The sequence below is a fragment of the Mauremys reevesii genome, linkage group 7 (genome assembly GCF_016161935.1).
Source record: "Mauremys reevesii isolate NIE-2019 linkage group 7, ASM1616193v1, whole genome shotgun sequence".
In the NCBI taxonomy this organism is placed as follows: domain Eukaryota; kingdom Metazoa; phylum Chordata; order Testudines; family Geoemydidae; genus Mauremys; species Mauremys reevesii.
Window position 1 is genome coordinate 12,514,066 of NC_052629.1, and position 21,044 is coordinate 12,535,109.

General features: G+C 44.2%; 1 protein-coding gene and 1 long non-coding RNA gene across 6 annotated transcripts in view; one reads left to right on the plus strand and one right to left on the minus strand.

Moving 5' to 3' along the window:
* The first annotated feature begins 3,544 nt into the window (after window positions 1-3,544).
* The window catches only part of FHIP2A (FHF complex subunit HOOK interacting protein 2A), a 48,531-nt gene continuing 31,031 nt past the window's right edge, over window positions 3,545-21,044 (plus strand). Inside the window, exons 1-5 of one of the 5 annotated variants that reach the window (XM_039481869.1) lie at window positions 3,545-3,781; window positions 11,819-11,897; window positions 14,123-14,292; window positions 19,179-19,283; window positions 19,641-19,763. In XM_039481869.1, the coding sequence (XP_039337803.1) occupies window positions 3,737-3,781; window positions 11,819-11,897; window positions 14,123-14,292; window positions 19,179-19,283; window positions 19,641-19,763 (522 nt within the window). In that variant the 5' untranslated portion in view covers window positions 3,545-3,736. Of the gene's footprint in view, window positions 3,782-4,270; window positions 4,374-4,814; window positions 5,024-8,562; window positions 8,581-11,602; window positions 11,622-11,818; window positions 11,898-14,122; window positions 14,293-19,178; window positions 19,284-19,640; window positions 19,764-21,044 lie in introns of those variants that run through there. The other 4 variants (XM_039481873.1, XM_039481870.1, XM_039481871.1 and 1 more) reach the window with 4 other exon arrangements.
* On the minus strand, window positions 9,764-14,362 carry LOC120369012. The gene is made up of 3 exons (XR_005582892.1): window positions 14,164-14,362; window positions 13,358-13,479; window positions 9,764-10,005 (listed from the first exon to the last, which is right to left on the minus strand). It is a non-coding gene; the product is annotated as an uncharacterized LOC120369012 (long non-coding RNA).

Sequence of the window (21,044 nt, forward strand, 5' to 3'; positions counted from 1 at the left end):
AACCTGCACTGGTTAAAAAAAACAAAAAACAGTAATGCAAGGCCTGAGATACCTACATATTTTTGTCTGATAGTTTGAACTATTTCAGGAGCCTACAAAAATGCACAGCTACAATATATGCACTATGGACCAGATTCAATAGCATCAATTGCAGTTCTGCATAGAGAGTGGCTACAGATTCAAGCCCTGTGTATTGGAGATTATATTCAGTATTATTCTCACTAACTCAATTTGTTATGTATTGGTTTAAGGGGGTGCTTAGGAGTAATCATAGAATAGTAAGATTCTCTTTTCTTTCCTTAAAGTGAGAAATTCAGAGTTGAGCAGTTCTTGCAGGGACTCATTTTTATGACCATACAACTAATTCTAAGCATATCTAAATGTTCTAGATGTTTTTCAAACTGTTTTATGTGCAAAGGCACTCTTAGAATAATAAGAGGTCCTCAAGCACTTGGAAAAGCTCTGTTCTACTTTACCATCTGTCTTTGAGTGATTTATGAATTCATAAATTATGAAGTATGCTTAGAAATACTTTCACTGTTATAAAACTGTCTCCGTGTATATCTTCAAGGTGCCTAAAATGATGAACTGTTTCTTTGTTTGTTCTGCTATCCATATTGATGGGTAAGCCTCACCCAGAAAAAAAAATATTTTTGCACTTGTAAATATCTTTTAAAACTCCCACACTTTCCTAGACATCCCAGTAAAAATATAGGAACTCAAAGAAAGTCCCCAGAAATTCACACTGAAGAAATCATGTACCCTAGATGAGGGGTTTGCAGTATCCTAGCCATATTGGTCCCAGGATACTAGAGAGACAAGGTGGGCGAGATAATATCTTTTATTGGACCATCTTCTGTTGGTGACCTGAAGAGCAGCTCTGTGTAGCTTGAAAGCACGTCTCTTTCACCATCAGAAGATGGTCCAATAAAAGATATTACCTCACTCACTTTGTGTCTCTAGATCAGAGGTGTCATTCTGTGCAGGGGTCAAATCCCATACTCAATTATGATCTGTGGGCAGGGTATAAATTCAGGATTCCATACTTCCCTCTATGTACAGCAATCTCCCACTGATGTCATTGAGAGGTTAGCAGAGAACCTGGTCTTTTAATAACTAAACTTTTAGGTGGTGTTTGTTCAGAACCGTACACATTCAGCATCGTTCAGTGAGAAAATCTATTCTTCTGTAATCCTACCACCATATCTGCCCTTTATTTCTCTTCCTTCCCGCTCTGCTGTCTATGTTTTTCTCCCTTTTTCCTGTCTCCTTTGTTCTTCCCTTTGCATTTCCTCTTCTCTGCAGCTACTCCCATTTCCCACCTCTCAATTTGTTTCACTCCTACTACATTTCGAAGTCCATCTGTTAAAAGAATCAGCAATTAAGTAGCTGATGTTGACACAGAAGTATCATCCCTGGACTTTAGGGAATTAACACTTCAGAGTTATTGTCTGAAGCTTTCTGAAGATGCAGGCAGACATCACGGCATCAGTTACATTCCATTCAATTTGGAAAGTTTTCTTCAAAACCATGAGGGCTAGAAATTTACTTCTTTTTTTTTAAATTAAAGCTGAGACTACATCCTGTAGGTCATAGGCTGTATATTTGACACCCCGGGCTGAATACTATATTAAATGTTATTATTATTCATTATTATTCTTTGTCTTTTGGAAGCACATAGGAGCCCCTGTCTGGACCAGAACCACATCATGCTAGGCTCTGTACAAACAAATAATAAAATGATGGCCCTTGCCCCAAAGAACTTACTGTTAAAACAGGTCCAAACACACTGAAAAAGGCCTATTAAAACTTTTTATCTTAATCTCACATTATGGACACTTTCCAGACATATGATCAAATGGATTAATTACCTCAATACATAAATGCAGAGATACCCTCAACTTCTTTACTATTGCTCATATACAAAACCTACATCTACTAAGAACATACTGTAAAATATGGCTACTTGGGCAACCTAGAAAAGATAAATTTAGTAATCTGAAAATAAAAGCCTCAATAAAAACAAAACATTTTTACTATGCTTTCTTTTCTTGTTATGAAAAAGAAATGTCTTAGCTGTGCTCCGCGGCAGCCACTGTTCCTCAAGTACCTATGTACAATTATTCACTTGCAAAAACCAGTTTTGTTTGGTTTTAACTCTCACTTGTCATGTCACATTAAATTTAGGCCCGAATCACACATGCACTTAGACCCCAGTCCTTCAAAGCTCACAGCAGTAAAGTTAAGCAAATGGGTAAATATCGGCAGGATCAGAGCCTTACACCAGGACTACTCAGCGGTGTGCAGTTAAGCACGTGCATAAGAGCTTGCAGTGGCCCTGATTCTGCAAGCTACTCCATCCACGAGGAGCCCCATGAAGTGACTGGAGCGCCCTGCGGGTACTTCCAAACAAAAGAGTTTGCAAGATCGGAGTGACAGACCTATGGTCCCATTGTCTGACAGAGACCTGAAATTGCCATCATTTCTACACTTTGCTAATACTTTTACTTAACATGTTTCCTTTTACCCAGTTCTCCATCATATGGGAATCTCTGATCTCTATAGGCAGGATGAAAAGGACTCCACCACCCTTCCTCCCAGTATGGGATCCTTGGTGTCTATGTGGCTGGGGGGGAAGATTCCTCCCCACCGCAGGCGCACCCACCTCAGAAAAAATAATGGACTCCTTAGTCCCTGTGGAGCTGGTTAGAGGAGATTCCCCCCCCCCACCGCAAATATGGGATCCCTTGTCTCTATAGGCTGAATAAAAGGGACTTCCCCCCAAAAATATGGGGGTCGACAAGGAGATTCCTCTAGGGCTAAACAAAGGGGTGGTGCTATTGGGGATAGAGGTGGGGGTTCCCGTGGGTCTAAACAAAGGAGTGGTGCTATTGGGGATAGAGGTGGGGGTTCCCGTGGGACTAAAGGAAGGGGCTGATCCCATTGGGACTAGAGGTGGGGGTTTCCGTGGGACTAAAGGAAGGGGCTGGTCCCATTGGGGCTAGAGGTGGGGGTTCCCATGGGACTAAACAAAGAGGCTGGTGCCATTGGTGCCAGAGGTGGGGGTTCCTGTGGGACTAAATGAAGGAGCTGGTGCCATTGGGGCTAGAGGTGGGGGTTCCTGTGGGACGAACAAAGGGGCTGGTCCCATTGGGGCTAGAGGTGGGGGTTCCTGTGGGACGAACAAAGGGGCTGGTGCCATTGGGGCTAGAGGTGGGGGTTCCCATGGGACTAAACAAAGAGGCTGGTGCCATTGGGGCTAGAGGTGGGGATTCCCGTGGGACTAAAGGAAAGGGCTGGTGCCATTGGTGCCAGAGATGGGGGTTCCTGTGGGACTAAAGGAAAGGGCTGGTGCCATTGGGGCTAGAGGAGGGGGTTCCTGTGGGACTAAAGGAAAGGGCTGGTCCCATTGGGGCTAGATGAGGAGGCTCCATGACGGGGCGCCCAGGCCCAGCAGCGGGGATTCCCCCCCGGACCCGCTCTGTGCCGTGGGGGCAGCGGCCCCTGCAGGCCGAGCGGGGAAAGGCGTCTCCTCAGCAGCCGGCGCCGCAGCGCGGGCGGGTGTCAGTGCCACGGTGTCTGTCGGGGAGGGCGAGCCGGAGGCTGCCTGGCTGCGCCCCTAGCCCGATCCCCGCGGCCAGGCCCCCCGCATGCAGCCCTCACCCTGGAGCGGAGGCGGCGGATCGAGGAGCTCTCGCGATCCTCCCGGCAGCGGCTGCTCCAGTCCAGGGACAGGATGTTCTCCAAGCTCACCTCCATCCTGCAGCACGCCGTGGAGGCGGTAAGGCCGCCGGCCGGCCCGGCCACGCCACACCGGGGATCCAGCTGGGGCCTAGTCGGGGAGCGGGGCCGCCCGGGGGGCGGAACGCGCCCGCTGATGGCCCCGTCGCTCCCCTTCCACCTTGATCCTGCTCCGGGTCCCCGCTTGCCCCTCCGCCTCCCCCTGGATCCCGCTGCCGAGGAGGGAGGTGACAGGGGTGGGGGTGAGATCCCCATTGTGCCCCTTCCTGTGCCTGCTGAGGGGGGGGCTGTTACGGCCCCTCCCCGCCCCCCTGCAGCCCGGGGAGCGGTCCCTGGCTGGCCTGCCCCCGGGGCAGGGTGGGGGCCCCGGGCGGGTGCGTGGTGACCGGTGTTACCCGCACTGGCCCCTTCCCCTTCCCCCGGGAAGGGGTGAATTTACCCTCCCCGCCGTGGGGGGAGGCACAAGGGGCAGCTGAGGGCAGCCAGGACACCCTAGGCCCGTGGAGAGCAGTCACCCCGGCCGGGGTCACTGGCATAACGCCCCTGTCCCCGGCAGCCAGCGGGGAGAGGCGAAGATCTCTCCCTCGGGCCTTTGGGACGGGCTGAGAAATCCCCCACAGGCCCGGCCACCGGTAGCATCGTCGTTACTAAACCCCCCATAAGCCCCGTCTCCGCCACCTGCTGCCCCAAAGGGCAGAGCGGTAGAGGTGCATCTTCCTCTCACTACAGGATTTTAGAGCCAGCGGGGAGCAGCATTCCCATTAATAGCTCCCCTTTGCCCCCAGGCAGAGCTGAGGATGCCTTCAGCGGTGGCGATTAGTTATTGTTTCTGGGTGCCTAAAAACATGCTGGGTGCTTTGCAGACCCAAGTAAAAATACAGTTGGGTTAGGGGAGCTGCCCGGGATTTTCTCAGTGTGGTGTAGCAGTGTAAGGCTTTCCCTACACCAGGGTCTCTCTTTGGTGCCCTGTGCAGTTAACAGCCTCCAGAAATTCTGCTTTTTAATACATAAACATTTTTTGTTTTAAATGTATTGACTGAAAAATCAAACTGGATTTTGATACCAGGCTAAGTCGGTTGCATAGCCTCCAAAAAGGCTGCATTTTGGGAAGTTAAGTAGCAGGGCCTATTTCTCAACCTGTTGCTTTTGCACACTATGTAGTTATGATTTGTTTATCAAGATGAGTTTATTTTATTTTAGCTATTTGCATATAGTATTTGTTTTTCACAAGATCCAGATTTTTAAGATAGTTTATGAATTACGTACCTTTTCTCACTGACCTGTAAGTCTTAATTTGTCTTTTTTTAGTGTTATTTTTTATTTATCTCTGAAAAGTGTTTTGAGATAAGGGACTATATTGACAACTCTATGAAACCTGTAAGGCCCTGATCCTGCAAACACTTATGCACATACGCAGATTTAAGCACCTGAGTAGCCCCATGACTTCAGTAGGCATAAGTATTTGCAAGATTGGAGCTTGAAACAATACAGCCTTAGTTTAAATGTTAAAGATTAGCAGTGAAATAATAGGAATAATCATAAAATTTATTAAAGTAACCCTTAAAATGTTCTTAGATATGAAGACTGCTCTGCCTTAAAGTTGTTAATACCTGATGGGAGATGCACGTTCAGATGTTAATTTAGGCTGTGATCTCTTAGCTTTATGCATGTGAGTAGTCACATTGATTTCAATAAGACTGGTCACATGTAAAATTATGCTCATGTTTGTTCAAGATCATCTTCTTACTGAGGTTATTGTTTTTAAAACTATAAAACCACCAAGGAATGAAGTTTTTAAAAAAGATAGTGATTTCCATGAAAACACTGTGTTGATGACCTGTACAAATGCAATAATAAATAGAAGATGTATGTAGGACCAACAAATACTGGATGCATGAGCCTGGAAACGGTATTCATGTGAGCAGTTTCATTGTCTTCAATGGAACTGCTTAAGTGAGTAAGGGGACAGGATTGGGTTAAAGACTTTTATTCTTGCTGGCTCTGCAATGAAAGTTAACTAATAAATATTATTCCCAGAACTGGGCTCACATGATTGTTTACTTATTTGTGTGCCAGTATCATCAAAAGTACCTGTGTTCATTTTAGGGCCACAAGAAATACTAAGAAAAATCAATATGCCTATCAGTAAAGATATTATATGCAATTAGAGGATAAAACAAAATTAAATTAAATTTAAAAAAATGGGAGGCATGTAATTTTGTGACTGCTATGAACCAAAATGCTCACCTCTTGGCATCCCATTTACAAGTTGAAGTCCTCATCCTGTGTCTCTTATTCCTATGAGTAAGCTCAACAAGTGTTGTGGTGCTAATCACAGTAGTAGGTACTATGTGCAGTAGTATTTGCATTATTAGGATATAAATAGCAAGAATTATAACCATAAGAGTGAAACATGAACTCACAAAAGTGAGAGGGTATCGAGCATGGCTACAACTTTCTCTCTGAGAGGGGTGCGGTACAGTATTCTAACCACAGGACTGAGACCCAGAAACTCCTAATCTCTAATCCCAGTTTTTACTCCTTTGTGGTTTTAGTGCAGTGTGTCCTGGAAATCAATAAACCCTGGACTATTTCAGATCAAGCAGGTGGGAAGGAAGGTTAACTGGCTCTAGAGCAGTTTAGAATCGCCTTCTATTTGTAACGTCTATAGAAACATGATTTTCAGAACATGTTGGTGCACTAGTGCCATATTCTGCCTCTGGAAGTGATCCATGCCTGATGCTACAGAGGCAAATTTTCTCTACTTTACCAGTAATGTTCATAGGTACATTCTACAGTGCGGTGGAGAGGGATGATGCTTTCCTGATCTCTTCAGGCATGCAGTTTTATTCACTTTCGTAGTGCTCCTTTCCCGCCCTCTAAGTAGAGGAACAATTAACTTTAGAAACACATATTCCTATAGTCTGCGTTTCCAACTTGCAAGGTAACAGTTGATTACCCTTATTATCTTAGCTTTCACATATGAAATAATAATCCAGCCACAGTGACTAACTGCAACCTATGGCAAGGAATTCCAAAGGTTGACAGTACAGTGTGTAATCATTTGTTCCAACTGTACTGCCCTTTAATTCATTGATTATCCTCTTGTTCCAACACTGTGATGGGGAAAAAGTAAGGGGCCAATCGTTTTTCATTTTGCTTTCTTAACTTTGAATATCTCAATCAAAATATCCTCTAGTATTTCTCCTTTGCTGCCTAAATAATCCTAGTTTGTGGATGCTTTCTAAACACATCTCTTCTGTATCTGCTGAAGTTCTTGATAATACAATCTTTTAAAAGTCCTAGTTGTTTGCAGTCTCTTATCACCTGTAAATCCTACCCCTATCTCAGCTACCTTTGCTGCCCTTCTCAGTCCCTGCAAAGATGAAGACAGTAATCCAGATGAGGATCCACCATTGTGTGATTTATTACCCTGATAGCATGATCATAATAACAATAGCCAAGTACAGTAGTGCTATCTCAAGACAAGAGGCATCCTTGAATTTGATTTTGTGTGTGTGTTTTCCTGTTGTTCTGTGTTATTTTAGGTCCAAATTCTTAGTGATACTACAGGTATTTGATAGGGTTGATTGGTGTGTTCCAGAGTATCTGTCACAGGTTTGTTACAAACAGATGTTTTTACCCTGCCGTTAGACAGATGTGCTCCCTACGAGTGTATTTGTGTCTGACTAATCCAAAGTGTGTTGAATCTTCAGGGCTGCCAGGAAGTGAATGACAATGCACAGCAAATGGGGTTTTGAGTTGTTTTTTAGCTGTCTTTTTCCACCCTATACTCCGCACTTCTGTTTTCATAGAAAGAAATTGAATCTCGGTGGGATTCTTGGTCTGTGTTCGAACAAGTATGTGCTCCATTGTTTGTTTGGTGCAGGTTGTGTCAAGATTGATTCTGCGAATTGCTAAGAGGTTGTCTACCCTTAAAATGCTGCAGTTGTACCTCTGCAGCTGCGCCACTGTAGCGCTTCAGTGAAGACGCTATTTGTGCCAACGTGAGGGGTTCTCTGTCAGCACTGGTAAACAAGGTCCTTGAGAGGTAGTTGCTAGGTTGATGGGAAAATTCTCCAGTGCTGTCTACACTGAGGGTTAGGTAGATTCTTCACACCCCTGAGTGACACTAATTTCCTCATGTAGGTCAGGTTTAAGTCTTTTTAATACTAACCTTTGGGGCTTTTTAGAGATATTTACATCTAGCGAGAAAATCATAAACTTTGAGCATTTGGAACAGCTGTCAATTTCACTTCAAAACAGGATAATTCTGTATCATTATATAGCTGATTGGCAGTAACAATAGGTGTTAGCCGCTGCTAGGGTCTGTAAATTCTTACTTAATCTCTCTAAATGCTTATCTCTCAGAGCTAGTCTACACTGACAGCACTACAGCGCTGCCGCAGCAGCGCTTTAATGTCCCTTGTGTGGTCGTGGCGCAGCACTGGGAGAGAGCTCTCCCAGCACTCTAAAAAAAACCCACCTCCACGAGGGGCGTAGCTCCCAGCTCTAGGAGCACGGCTCCCAGCACTGGGGCACTGTTTACACTGGCACTTTACAGGACTTCAACTTGCTGTGTTCAGGGGGGTGTTTTTTCACACCCCTGAGCGAGAAAGTTACGCACTGTTAATTGCCAGTGTAGACAAGCCCTCAGTTGTACCTTGTTACAAAGGTACCTAATTTGTTTTAACTCCAGTTTCCTTTCTGTTGTTGTCATGACAGGTTCCTTCTAGTCTAAACTGACTTTAACGAGTGACTAGGCTTTTCTTTTAAAGAATCACTTCAACTTGCTTATACTGCCCCGAATCCTTACCTTCATCTGTATAAGTACTCAGGGTGAGGTGTTGTCTACGTGATTAGATATAATGTAATAACTCGTGTGTTTTTGAGAGCAGATTAGACCAAACCCTCCCATTATAATTTCCTAATAATTTACCAAGGACTGTGGTGGAGTCTCTATTGCTGGTAATTTTTAAATCAGGGTTGGATTTTTTTTTAAAGGTACACTCTAGTTCTCACAGGAAACATGCAGAGAAGTCCTATGACCTGTATTATTTAGGTCAGGCTAGAATCTATATGATCACAATAGTCCCTTCCAGTCTTATAATTTATGAATAAAATAAGAAAGTATTTCTAATGGTAACAGCTATAAGCTAAAGCTGTTTGGCAGCGCTTAGGACTTTGCGGGGGAGGGATGTGGCCTGCTCCGGAGAGGAGGTAGAGTGGGGAGGTGGGCCTGGAGTGGAGCGGGGACAGGAAGAGGCGGGCCTGGAGCATTCCTGGCAAAGTCCAAGCCTGTTCTTCTCCGGGGAAGCTGCTGCTGCAAAGGTGCTTCCTAGCGTCCTTGCCTGTAGTGGGCTGTGCCTGTGTGGGGTAAGCCAGGGGCACCCCCTAACCACGGTATAGTACTGTACAGTATATAATGCCTTTGCCCCCAAAAAATTTCCTTGGAACCGAACCCCCCGCATTTACATTAAATCTTATGGGAAAATTGGATTCGTTTAACATCGTTTCACTTAAAGTTGCATTTTTCAGGAATGTAACTACAATGTTAAGTGAGGAGTTACTCTATACCAATACAAAATGTATGTGTATCCCAGGCCCTAGGTTATACCAGGGATAAAAAAAAATTATGTAGACAAGCCCTTAGTCTAGGGCTGTCAATGGCTTTCACCTGCACTAAATCCTTTCTAGACTAAGAAAAGAAAAATCTAAAACTTTAAAAAGAAATATTTTCCTTCAGTTTGCTGTCTCCCTCTGAAGGAGTGATTCGTTAGTAGAGGCGTTTCACTCCCTCAAATGCCCTCTTTTCCTGCTCAGCCTGTTATTTTTCTTCCTCTCAGTCTATTATATTTTATAAGATTAAACCATTTGTGAAAGCAAAGAAAACATCTTAAATAAGAGGAGACAGGAGAGTGTCTGAAAACAAAGTGCTGAGCACCTTGAGCCACAAGGTAGGGATTTCAGGAGCACGTAGGCTGAGGGACCAATCCTGCAGTCCTCAATCAGCAAAACTCAGTGAGGCCAATAAGAATTTTAATTGAGTAAGAACAGCAGGATCTAGCCCTGAATTACCTTTTCGCCTCTAAGAGCAGTCCCTTGAGGGCTGTGTTGAGGCAATTTGTTGGGGGAGAGACAATGTCTGGGAAGCTTGTGGTTGCTGCTGCTCTCTCTGTGGATAAATTGTCAGTGTTGGAAATTGAAATCCTCAGTCTGGCACAGGCTTTCAGAAACACTGAATTCACCTAGAAACAGATGAGGCTAGAATAGAAGTGGAGAGGAAAGTCGCATCAGTCAAGGGTGAATTTTTAATACAATCTATTTTAGCGTTACTTTTGAAAACAATATGTGCCGAAAAGCCCTTTATCCCTAAGAAGTGCTCTCTGCAGCCATTTATGAAGCAAAATTTAGTTCTGGCTATATTTTATTATAGAAACCAGTACAAATTGATGGTAATAATGGCTTCAGCCACCCATCCCCAACCAGCAAGGAAAACAAAACCTGACATGTAAAGATCTGTCCTGTAAAGATCTGTCCTGTATTTTTAGTTACTTCTCTGTATTTCAGTAACCAAACAAGATGTAGAGTAAAATAAATATTCTGCTCAATATGAGACTTTCAGATGCCTTTTTTTACCTCATGACATTTGGTGCACTAAAATGTTATGAGGTAGAATGTAATGTCAGTGCCCCGGATAGCCTTGGGGGAACAGAAGAGCAGTCAGATAGCAGGGAATGGATAAACAGTGTGTAAATTTGATTGCTTAGTTGACATTTGGGAGTGAGTGTCCTAACGCTGATATGGGCATATTTAGCCACTGTGCACAGTTACTTTTGAATGTCTTTCATTTCAAAGTCCTGTGTACAAAAGGTCAGTAATATTAAGAACTCTTTCCTTCGGCACATGATGTGCTGTTCATATATTGGATTTTGCGTTTTTAGCCAAGATAAATGTAAACTTCATTAACTAGAGAAAAATGTTGGCTGTATAAAATTTTCAAGGGTATGCAAAGGTCTGAGAGCCCTCCATTTCCATTGGCTTATTGGGATTTGAGGCGACTCAGCACTTCATGGAAATAGCCCTTAAAAGGGGAAATTGGAAGAAATGATTTATGGTTAGAAGCCTCAAATTTGAAATATCTAGATGTGAAGAATCACAGATTCCAAATCCCATTGGGGTGACAGCCCTGGAGTCTTCTAAGGGGAATATAATGAGCTCCATGGAATTTGGTTCTTTCCAGTAAGGATGACCTTCCCTCCCATTATGGTGCAACATTCTACCCAGTGATTATCCACCTGGCTGCTGCATCCTTTCCTCCAGAGTAGCTGCATTTCATTTTAGCAGTGTGTGGGTGAATTGTTCTAGGGCTCCTTCCTAAGAAAAATTCTGTATAATGAAATATAATATAATGAAATAGAGCCTAAGGTTGATAGGTTGAAGGTATTGAGATTTTTGTTATAAGAGGTTCTATTCTGGTTGTGAATGGCTGTGAATGCCATGTCTTATGTTTGGGCCCACCAGCTGTGTGCCATGGAGAGCTGGGTGGCCATGATACTGTCTCCCCTTGTCTGCAGCTGCTCTTTGAAGTGCCCAGTCTCTTAATTGCAAAGAAGAGCCAGGAAGGCTATAAAAACAGCTGGAAACCAGAAGGAGGAGTCACTCTCTAAATGAAAGGGGGACCTCTTTCAGGGACTGGAGCTCTGAGTAGCCAATAAGAGAGGAACATCCTGAGGAGAAACGAGGGAAACACCTGGCCAGTGTAGGCAGGGGAGCAGAGGGAGCAAGTGGGAAGAGGAGGTGACATGAAGAGCAGAAGCAAAGGAGTGTGATTAACGTTCTTCCTAAAGGACAAAATACTTAGAATATTCCTTTCCTATGTGAGCAATCCCTTTAGTTGCCGGAATACGTTGTATAATCACAAGTGGGTGTGCAGGTGTCCATGAGACAATCTCACTACTAAGATGTGGTCCATGCTTAGGGAATAAGGATAGAGTCTCCTTCAGTCCTACAGGAAATATATTTTGATCGTTTCTGATTTAGGTTATTTGTTATTTGTTTCGTTTTGTTTCCATAGCTTGCACCATCCCTTCCTTTACAAGAAGATTTTGTTTACCACTGGAAAGCAATTACTCATTATTACATAGAGACCTCAGGTAAGAGAACTTTTTTTATTTTTTGCATCTTCACTATGGAAAGAGGCAAACTGGAACTACTTCAGTGCTGTTTAAAAGTGAAGATTGGGAAATAGCGAAACTGTTTTTTCGTTAAGCGGGTTCCTCTTTCTTTTTCCAAAGTAACAAAAAGCATTTGTTTTAAAATATCCTTTATCTTTGATTTACCCTTGACAAAGCACCTTGATAGAGAGTGAACAACAGCGGATGTAATACCTCTTTCCCTGTGCACCATGTTGAGAATTGTACCTTTTAAGGTCAGACCTAATTTCTGGCTTCACCTGTTCAGTTCACTCTAAACAGACATCTGCAGAAATGTAATCCTTCTGGTAACCCGTCTCATTTCTGTTGCATTGCCTATTTTCCTTTTCTTTCCAAGGTTTTACCACAAGTCTTCACAGAATAACTTTGCAGTCATGTACACTAGAACAATCATTTCTGAAGCCAGTCAGGCTTTCATACAATGCTCAGTACTGGGCATCTTTCTGTATTTTGTCTTTTTTAATTTTTTTCTCAGATTGTCTCTCTCCTTACGTTATTTTGAGACTGCAACTGTGAAAGTTCTTACAGATTTCATCCATGTGTGACAGAATCAAACCAAAGTTAATTAAAACTGTAGCATCTGCCTTCTGCTCTTCTTCATTTAATTTAAATGCTGGCTGTTCAGTTGAATTATGGCTGTATTTGCTTAATGTAAATCACATTTCCACCATTCCAACAAATACATAAATAATTGTCCTCCTAATCACTTGTTCTAGTCTGTTGTCTTTAAAGACAAATATCACCATGCCCTATGTACTCTTATCTCTGCAGGCCTATTAGAGTGGCTACTGAATGATGTGTTCACATCCTCAGGGCTTCTGATTTCTTGTTTAAATCAATATGTACTCTTAAGAGCTGAAACTTGAGATTGCCAGCTTTGTAGTGCTTCCTAGCATGAAACTGACGAGATGATAAGTGGAAACTGACATATAAGCATGTGTGGTGCAAAATAAAAGTAAATTCAGCTTTGGCTTCTGTACTAAATATTTATTTGCAAAAAACCCAACCTTCCATTCTTGCTGATACCTCTCCCTCACCATCACCTTCCTCCAAATGAAAATCTGCAAAAAGATCTTGAAAACTATGCGTTAGGATATGCTACCTTTTAAATCAATGGAAATTTTACCTTTTGACTTCAGTGGGAGCAGAATTAGGTCTTAGAAGCCTCACTTCAACAAGTCAGTCTAAGCTAACTGGTGACAGAGAGAAAACTGAAATTGCTCTGAGGTAGCAATTCTCTTCTGTGACCTTGTTTCCTTTTGCATCAAATGATGATTATTTTTAGGCTATTGCATAAGAAGTAATGACTAATTCCACACTGGGTTAGTTGTCCAATTAAAATATGGCAAAATAAAAGTTTGTTTCTAAATTCCTAGAAACACACCAGTGCCATACAATACCTTGGGTTAATACTTGTTTTCAGTTACGCTGGTGCAAATTCAGAGTAACTCCGTGGCCGTCAGTGTAACAGATAAAAATCTGGCTCTTTTCTTTTATAGAGATCTATGAGCTGAATTGTACTCTGAAATTTGAATGAAACAATACACAGTCTTAACAATGATGATGTAATAGTCATACTTAAGAATCTTTTTTAAAAAACTGAAGTGAGCCTGAAGTTTGGATATACATTATTTGTGAGATTTAAAAAAAAAAAAGGCTTCTCTTTCTCTCTTAAAGGAGTTGATCGAGTGGAACTGAAATAGATTCTGGATGCTGTCCACAGATTCCAGTCTTGTATTGGTTTTGGGCCATCTGACTAAGTACAGTGTCAGAAATTTAGTATTCCACATTTTTATTTTTCACATTAAGGTTAAACTTCTCCATAATGTGTCTAGTAGTCCACATTTTCAAAAGTGACCAGTAATTCTTTGTATCTATTTTGAGATACCTTAAAGAGACCTGATTTTCAGAGGCATGTGCTCAACCCTCTGGAAAAATCAGGCCCCTTTAAGGTGTCTTAGGTTAGGCATCCAAAATTTCTGTTTCCCTGCTGAAAATTTGGGCCAGCATATTTATGTAGATGTGACAAATCCAGTTAATACTCTGTTATTTTGAATAATAAACATAATGGCTATGTTTTAAACCAAATTTTGTAATTGAACTCGAAGGCAAATTAAAATTGTGGTTTTTATTTTTATCATTTTAACTGAATATTTTTTATTTAGATGACAAAGCTCCTGTGACTGATACCAACATTCCTTCTCACCTGGAGCAGATGTTGGATATTCTAGTTCAAGAAGAAAATGAGAGGGAATCAGGAGAGACAGGGCCTTGTATGGAATATTTGCTTCATCACAAGATCTTGGAGACATTGTACACACTAGGGAAAGCTGATGTAAGTATATCTCAGGCGGTGGGCAAGAGCTTCATCCTTTGAGGTACTTAGGACCTTCAACTGACATAATTCTAATGGGATTGAGGATGGTCAGCACCTGGCAGGATAGGACCCGTAAGCTCTATGACATCTTGCTGATGATCATTTGTTTCACACTATCCAAGAATGTTGCTGGAGTTCCAAAGTAACATGAGCAAATGAGTGGTCATTCAAGTCGGCCAAAGTGAAATAATATGGTCCATTGATTAGAGCACAGGATCTGGGTGTTGGAAACCTGGGCTCTGCTGTTGACTATGTGACCTTGAGCAAGAAATCACTTTGGCTCTCTGCCTGTTTTTTCTCACCTGTATATGGGGATAATAATACTCGCTCTCCTTTGTACAGCATTTTGAGATCCTTGGGTGACAGATGTTTTATTAAGTTTGTTGTTTGTTTTTCTGAAAACAGTTGTGCAGATTACAGAAGCATGCTGTCCCTGATTTAGTGCTCTGAGCTGCAAAAGAAATTCAAATTACCCCCCATAAAACAGTCTCTCAGGCACTGTGCTCTTTAGATAACTTAATAAAGCAGAGTGGGTGAGATTCCATACGGCAGTGGTTCTCAAAGCCGGTCCGCCACTTGTTCAGGGAAAGCCCCTGGCGGGCCGGGCTGGTTTGTTTACCTGCCGCATCCGCAGGTTCGGCCCCACTGGCTGGGGTTCGCCGCTCCAGGCCAATGGGGGCTGCAGGAAGTGGCGCGGGCCGAGGGATGTTCTTCCCGCCGCTTCCCGCTGCTCCCATTGGCCTGGAGCGGTCAGTGGGAGCCGCAATCCTCCGAACTTGCGGATGCGGCAGGTAAACAAACCGGCCCGGCCCACCAGGGGCTTTCCCTGAACAAGCAGCGGATCAGCTTTGAGAAGCACTGCCATACAGCATCTCAAGTCCTCTTTGCTCTGCTCCAGTGGTGCAAAGGGGATTTAAAGCTGCCTTAAGGCACCACGCAGAATTTCCCAAACTATATTTCCATTTCTGTGGGACCAGAGCGCAAGGCGCTCTAGCAGTCCTGGCTGGTGGAACAGCCCCTTTGGGGATGTAGCATGAGATAAACCAGCCTTGAGTCTGCTCTGATTTGTGCCAGGCTACTTTTATGGCTGACAGCCTCTACAACTGGGAGGGTGTGGGGGACCAAAAGGTGTGTAAAGCCTCCTGTGCTCTATGCCCCATTCTGAGTCATGCTATACTGCACTTCACAGCTCGGCCCGATATATTAAAAAGCCTTTTCAACTTCCTAAAGTTCTGAATTGCATGGGACCAATATATTTTTTTTAACTGTAGAGAACTGAATGGCGCAGGACTAGCAGTTAGACGGGGATAGTTAGCACATAATTAGTACTTTATGCAAAAGATGAAACTGTACAAACATTAATTACACTAGTCACCTTAGAGCCTTTCACATCTATGTCACTGATACAAATCTAGCCCACCTCAGTAGTGACCAGTTGGTGTTTAGTTCTCATGGCTATTCTGTGGCCTGTCTGAAGTGTGTTTTGGGATCTCAGTCCATTTCCCAGTAACTGGAAATGTCCTCAAAAACTGCCACTGTCACTGTTGGTGCCCTTCTTGACAGCCTTATGTACTGAAAGGCCAAGGATTGGCTGGACCATGGAGACTCAATTACTCTTTCATCCCTCATGGTAGTACTGTCATGTCATGATGAAAGTCCATCAGTTGGGCAGTGTAAGCTGTTGGTCGGGGCTCAACTCTCCGGCTGGCGGGAGGGGAGCCACTCCGACTCGCTCCTTGTCCCCTCTAACTGGTGGGGCGGCACGAAATCAGGGTTAGCACTATCTCACATCTCAAGCCCTCTGGAGCAGGGGGCTGAACAACACTCAGTCTCAGTACCTTCAGGGCCCTCTGGATCAGGGGCTGAATAGCAGTTCAATACAAGTCCAGGCCCCCTGGAGCAAAAGGGGGCTGGGTATCAGCAGTTCAATATCGGCCCAGGCCCTCTGGAGCAGGGGCTTAGGTAACAGCAATCAGTCTCAATACGCCCAGGCCCTCTGGAGCCGGGGCTTGGGTAACAGCAATCAGTCTCAATACGCCCCGGCCCTCTGGAGCAGGGGGCTGGGTAACAATAGTTCAATATAAACCCAGGCCCTCTGGAGCAGGGCTGGGTAACAAGCAATTCACTATAAGCCCAGGCCCTCTGGAGGAGGGGGCTGGCCAATAGCAACCAGTCTCAATAAGCCCAGGCCCTCTGGAGCAGGGGGCTGGGCAACAATAGTTCCATATAAACCCAGGCCCTCTGGAGCAGGGGCTGGGTAACAGCAATCAGTCTCAAGAAGTCCACAGGTTCAGACCCTCAGGCAGGGGACGAACACAAGGCACACAGTCTATCAGTGTAAGCCCAGGCCCTTAACCAGGGCGGGGCAGCAGTAGTTCAATATAAACCCCAGGCCCTCTGGAGCAGGGGCGGGGTTACAGCAGTTCAATGGGGCTCAGGTCCTGGTGGCAGGAACTGAGCAATACCAACCACTCGGATCAGTGCAGGCGATTCTGTCTGCGCTGGGGTGAGGGGGAGACTGCCACCTGTGAGTGGGGTGGCAGGGGGGACACAGGCCCACCCACTCCACTGTGTCCCAGCCCGGGGCCCTATTAGCGGCTAGCACGGCCGCTGGTCAGTGGGGTCCTGACCGAAACACACTGACATGGGCACCTCGGTGCCTATAGCCTGACAGGGGTCAGCTATCCCCGGGCTACAGTCCATCTCCCCCTCCGTGGGTACCTGCTCCTCCGTCGCCGGGAGGTCGGGCCAGTCCATCTGCATGGGCTCCTCGGGACCAGGGCTTGGGGGCAGGTCCGGCAACTCCTGCTGGCAGTCCGGCCCGGCTGCCTCCGATGGCTCCTCCGGGTAACAGCAGGGCGGAAGCGGCGGCGGCGGCTCCTCCTCGTACCGGGCGGGAGGAAGTCTTGGCGGCTGCTCCGGGTTCCGATCCCGGGGAAGTTCCACAGGTTCCTCTTCGTACCGGGCGCGGGGCAGTGGGGGCCAGTCCGGATCGCCGCCTCGGGTCCTGGAGGGTTCCCAGTCCGGAGCTCCCGCCGGCACGTCTGCTCGTGGCAGTGGCTGGCTCCTGACTGAGCTCTGGCGTTCTCCTTTTCTACTTCCTGTCCCGCCCCTTGACTTCCGGGGGGCGGGAACAGGAAGTGGTGGCTCAGCCCAGCTGGGCTTCTGGGAGGGAGCGCCCTCTGCTGGGCAGGAGGGGAGCCACACCGACTCGCTACAGGCAGTGTAAGAGAACTTTCACTTTGAAGATAAACAGAGCACTTCATTCTCCAGGGTTGCCAGTCTTGCACCTTTCACAGATTCACTTGATGTTTCTTGTCTTGTCTGGTTGGTTCTTACATGTATAGATAGTTTTCAGTTTCTCTGAGCATGGGGGGCAGCAATCTCTTCCTTCTGGGACCACCTTTCTCCCAATAGTCCTATCATTATGGCAGCTGTCTTGCAGCCTGGTTAATGAGGTGCCATCATATGGCTGGGGTATTTCATTATTAGAAATATAGTTGGTTTGCTACAACCACAAATTGTGTGAGGGAAAACATGATGCGGTTGAGCTGTGTGAAATGCAAAACTGGCAAAGTGCTCTAAGAGTCAAGAGAAGTCATTACATTTACAGTAATATGTCTGCACAAGTGATTCTTGGACAGCATGTCATTTATACTTTACCATTTGTGAATAACAATTCATACTTTACCATGTGTGGACTAGTTGACCTTTTGAGGTCCCTTCCAGCCCCTACAATTCTGTGATTCAGTACACCTGAAATAAATACGTGGTTCAATGTGTGCAGGGTGTTGCAGTTAACTCCAGTTAGGGAATACTCTCACTTTGTTCTATGTCTACCCAGCAGCTGGGAGGAGTAAATCTCAGTTTGGGTTGATATATACATGCTAGTTCTGCTTGAGCTAGCACCTACAAATAGCTGTGTGGCCACGGCAGCTCAGAGCAGCCATCTGAATACAATCCCACCTGACCTCCTGTGTACATACTGGGGCGGCTAATCTAAGCTCTGGGGCCGCACTGCTCTTTTTAGGTGCTAGTTTGAGCAAAGCTAGTGCATATATGTCTAAACCCAAGCTGCAGATCACACCTCCCAGCTGCTATGTAGACATACCCTTAGGCTTGTTATATTATTCTACCATCATGGTATGTCTCCACTAGACTTTTTTAACTCAAGCTAATTGATTGTCCGTTAACTAACTAAAGTTAACATGTTTGGACATGCTACTCTGAATACACCTCAGATATTAGTGATTTTCTTTAGGCTGAGCCCTTGGGTAGATTACAAGCTTTTTTTTGTCATGGAACAAACATTTGTGGAGTGTCTAGATTAGCATGTACAAGAGTGTTAGGTAGTTCAAGTTAACTGGCAGTCAGTTAACTCAAATTTAAAAAAACCCTCTAATGTAGACAAACTCTTAGTGGGGTGTTAAGTGTGATGGTTTTACTTGCGGTAGAGCTTGTCCTAAGTTGTTGATTATGATGTTGGGCTTCTGTAGTGGCATAAACTTTCCCACAACCCACTCTCTGTGTTCTGTTATAACTGAGTTGGCTAGGCATATGCTCTGGGATGTTTAAAAGTATCAAGTTTTGTGAAAATAAATACAGTTTAAAAGCATGCATTCAATTAATTAATTTAAAGGGTGTGTTTTTTAATTAAAAAATGTATAGTTAGCAAGACCTAATATTTTCAGTTGTTTTGGATCAACTATTCAAATTGATCTGTTCGTTTATGATAAAGCTGTTCAAAAGGATGTTAATCTTATTTCAATTTAATCTCATCTGTTTTGGATGATGAGTTTGTATGTTGTTTATTTAATCTTTGTTATATTTCTGTTGTGGCCTAGTGTCCTCCGGGAATGAAACAGCAAGTTTTGGCTTTCTATACCAAACTTCTAGGAAGAATACGACAACCTCTTCTGCCACATATAAATGTATATAAACCAGTGCAGGTACGGTTCAAGTTTCAAACGAACATTTATGTATAACAGGCTTTTTGGATGTCAAATGTAATGGTTTCTCTCTTGTGTGGGGTTTCTGTTTGGGGTTTTTTGTTTTGTTTTTGATCCCCCAATGCAATAACCAATTACCGATTGGGACCTCTGAGTGTTACTGCAGTGCAACTAGTAAATAATAATATCTCGTTTATACCGGTGTAAATCTGGAGTAACTCTGTTGAAGTTAGTGTACCTTATGTCATCAGAGAACCGCTTTGAAAAGAGAATTCAGCCTAGAGTGCCTACCAATAGGCTGTTGGGTTTCTTCCACTTTTAATTGTCCACTTTTCTTTTTTTTCCCCCCACCCACAGAAATTAATCAGACTTTGTGGTGAAGTGCTAACAGCACCAACAGAAAATGAAGAAATTCAGTTTCTCTGCATAGTATGTGCAAAGCTGAAACAGGATCCATACCTAGTCAACTTCTTTCTTGAGGTATGTTTACAAGTATATTTCAAAACTGTTATATTATAATCAAAAACTTCCTGAGAAATGGTGGGAGTAGATTGGTGCTGCACTGGCTGCTTTCAATTAACTGAGGGCTGGTCTACACTAGGGGTGAGGGGTTCAAACTAAGATACTCAACTTCAGCTATGCTATTTGTGTAGCTGAAGTCGAAGTATCTTAGTTCGACTTACCTGGCCATCCTCACAACGGCGAGTCAACTGCCGCGGCGCCTCCGTCGACTGCGCTTACTCCTCCTGCTGAGGTGGAGTACGGGCATCGACACATCAAACACTACCCGCTGATCCACCGGGTAGAATAGATGTACCCTGAGTGGCATTTTCTTTAAAGTATTCAAGGGATTTTCTTTGTTTCTCTAATAGAAAATAAAAATAAATCTCATTCTTTTGTGTCACAGCTTCATTCAGAGCTCACATATTTTTCTGCTTGAAACCATGCCTAATGCAACCTTTAGAGGGCACTCTCCAAATTAGAAAACCAGCATCTTAGTCAGTCAGTGGGAAGTAACAATGTCGTGAATGTAACATGGGAGCCCTGCATTCAGGAGTGAAATTGGACTTCTTGCTTTGTTCTTTCCCTCAGGCTGTTGGAGAATAAGTTACTATCCCATGAGGCTTTTAATATACCTTGCAAAGTGCTGAGGGCCTTGGAGGATTGGGCCCTTAGTTGGTAGTGATGCATGTGGTCTGGAGTGCTAGCCTGAATAGCTGCAGTGTTGACTGACATCAGAATGAGAGAGTTCAACAGCAGGAAGATTTGGAATTTCAAAGGGAGTTCTAGGATCACTGAATTTTGTCTAAGAGCTCAGACCAAGCCTTAAGAGATTATTGGACGCTCCAGTGCTTCTAATCATAGTAGCCCATGGCAGTCCTTTTCACAACTTCTAGCGGAGAGTTATTTTCACACAGGACATTTTAGATTCGTTTAATTGGAATGCAGAGTTTTGATTCTGCCAGTCCATTCCCCTGGCCTTTCAGAGGCTCTAATTTGTAACTTGGTATCCCTCTCAGACCTTGGAAGACCTCAGAGGGTAAATTCCCAGTATGCCATCTGATACTTATCTTGCAAATTCCATTAAGACATAATTTGTAGCTGAAACTCTAGTGCGTCACTCCAAAACTGTACCTGCAGGTATATCTAAATATAGCATCCTGCTGGAAGTTTCTTTATGGAACTGTGCTGTATCTCATCTACTTCTAAATTTGAAAAAAAAAACCAAAAAAACAGGCAGACACCTATTTGATTCTCTGT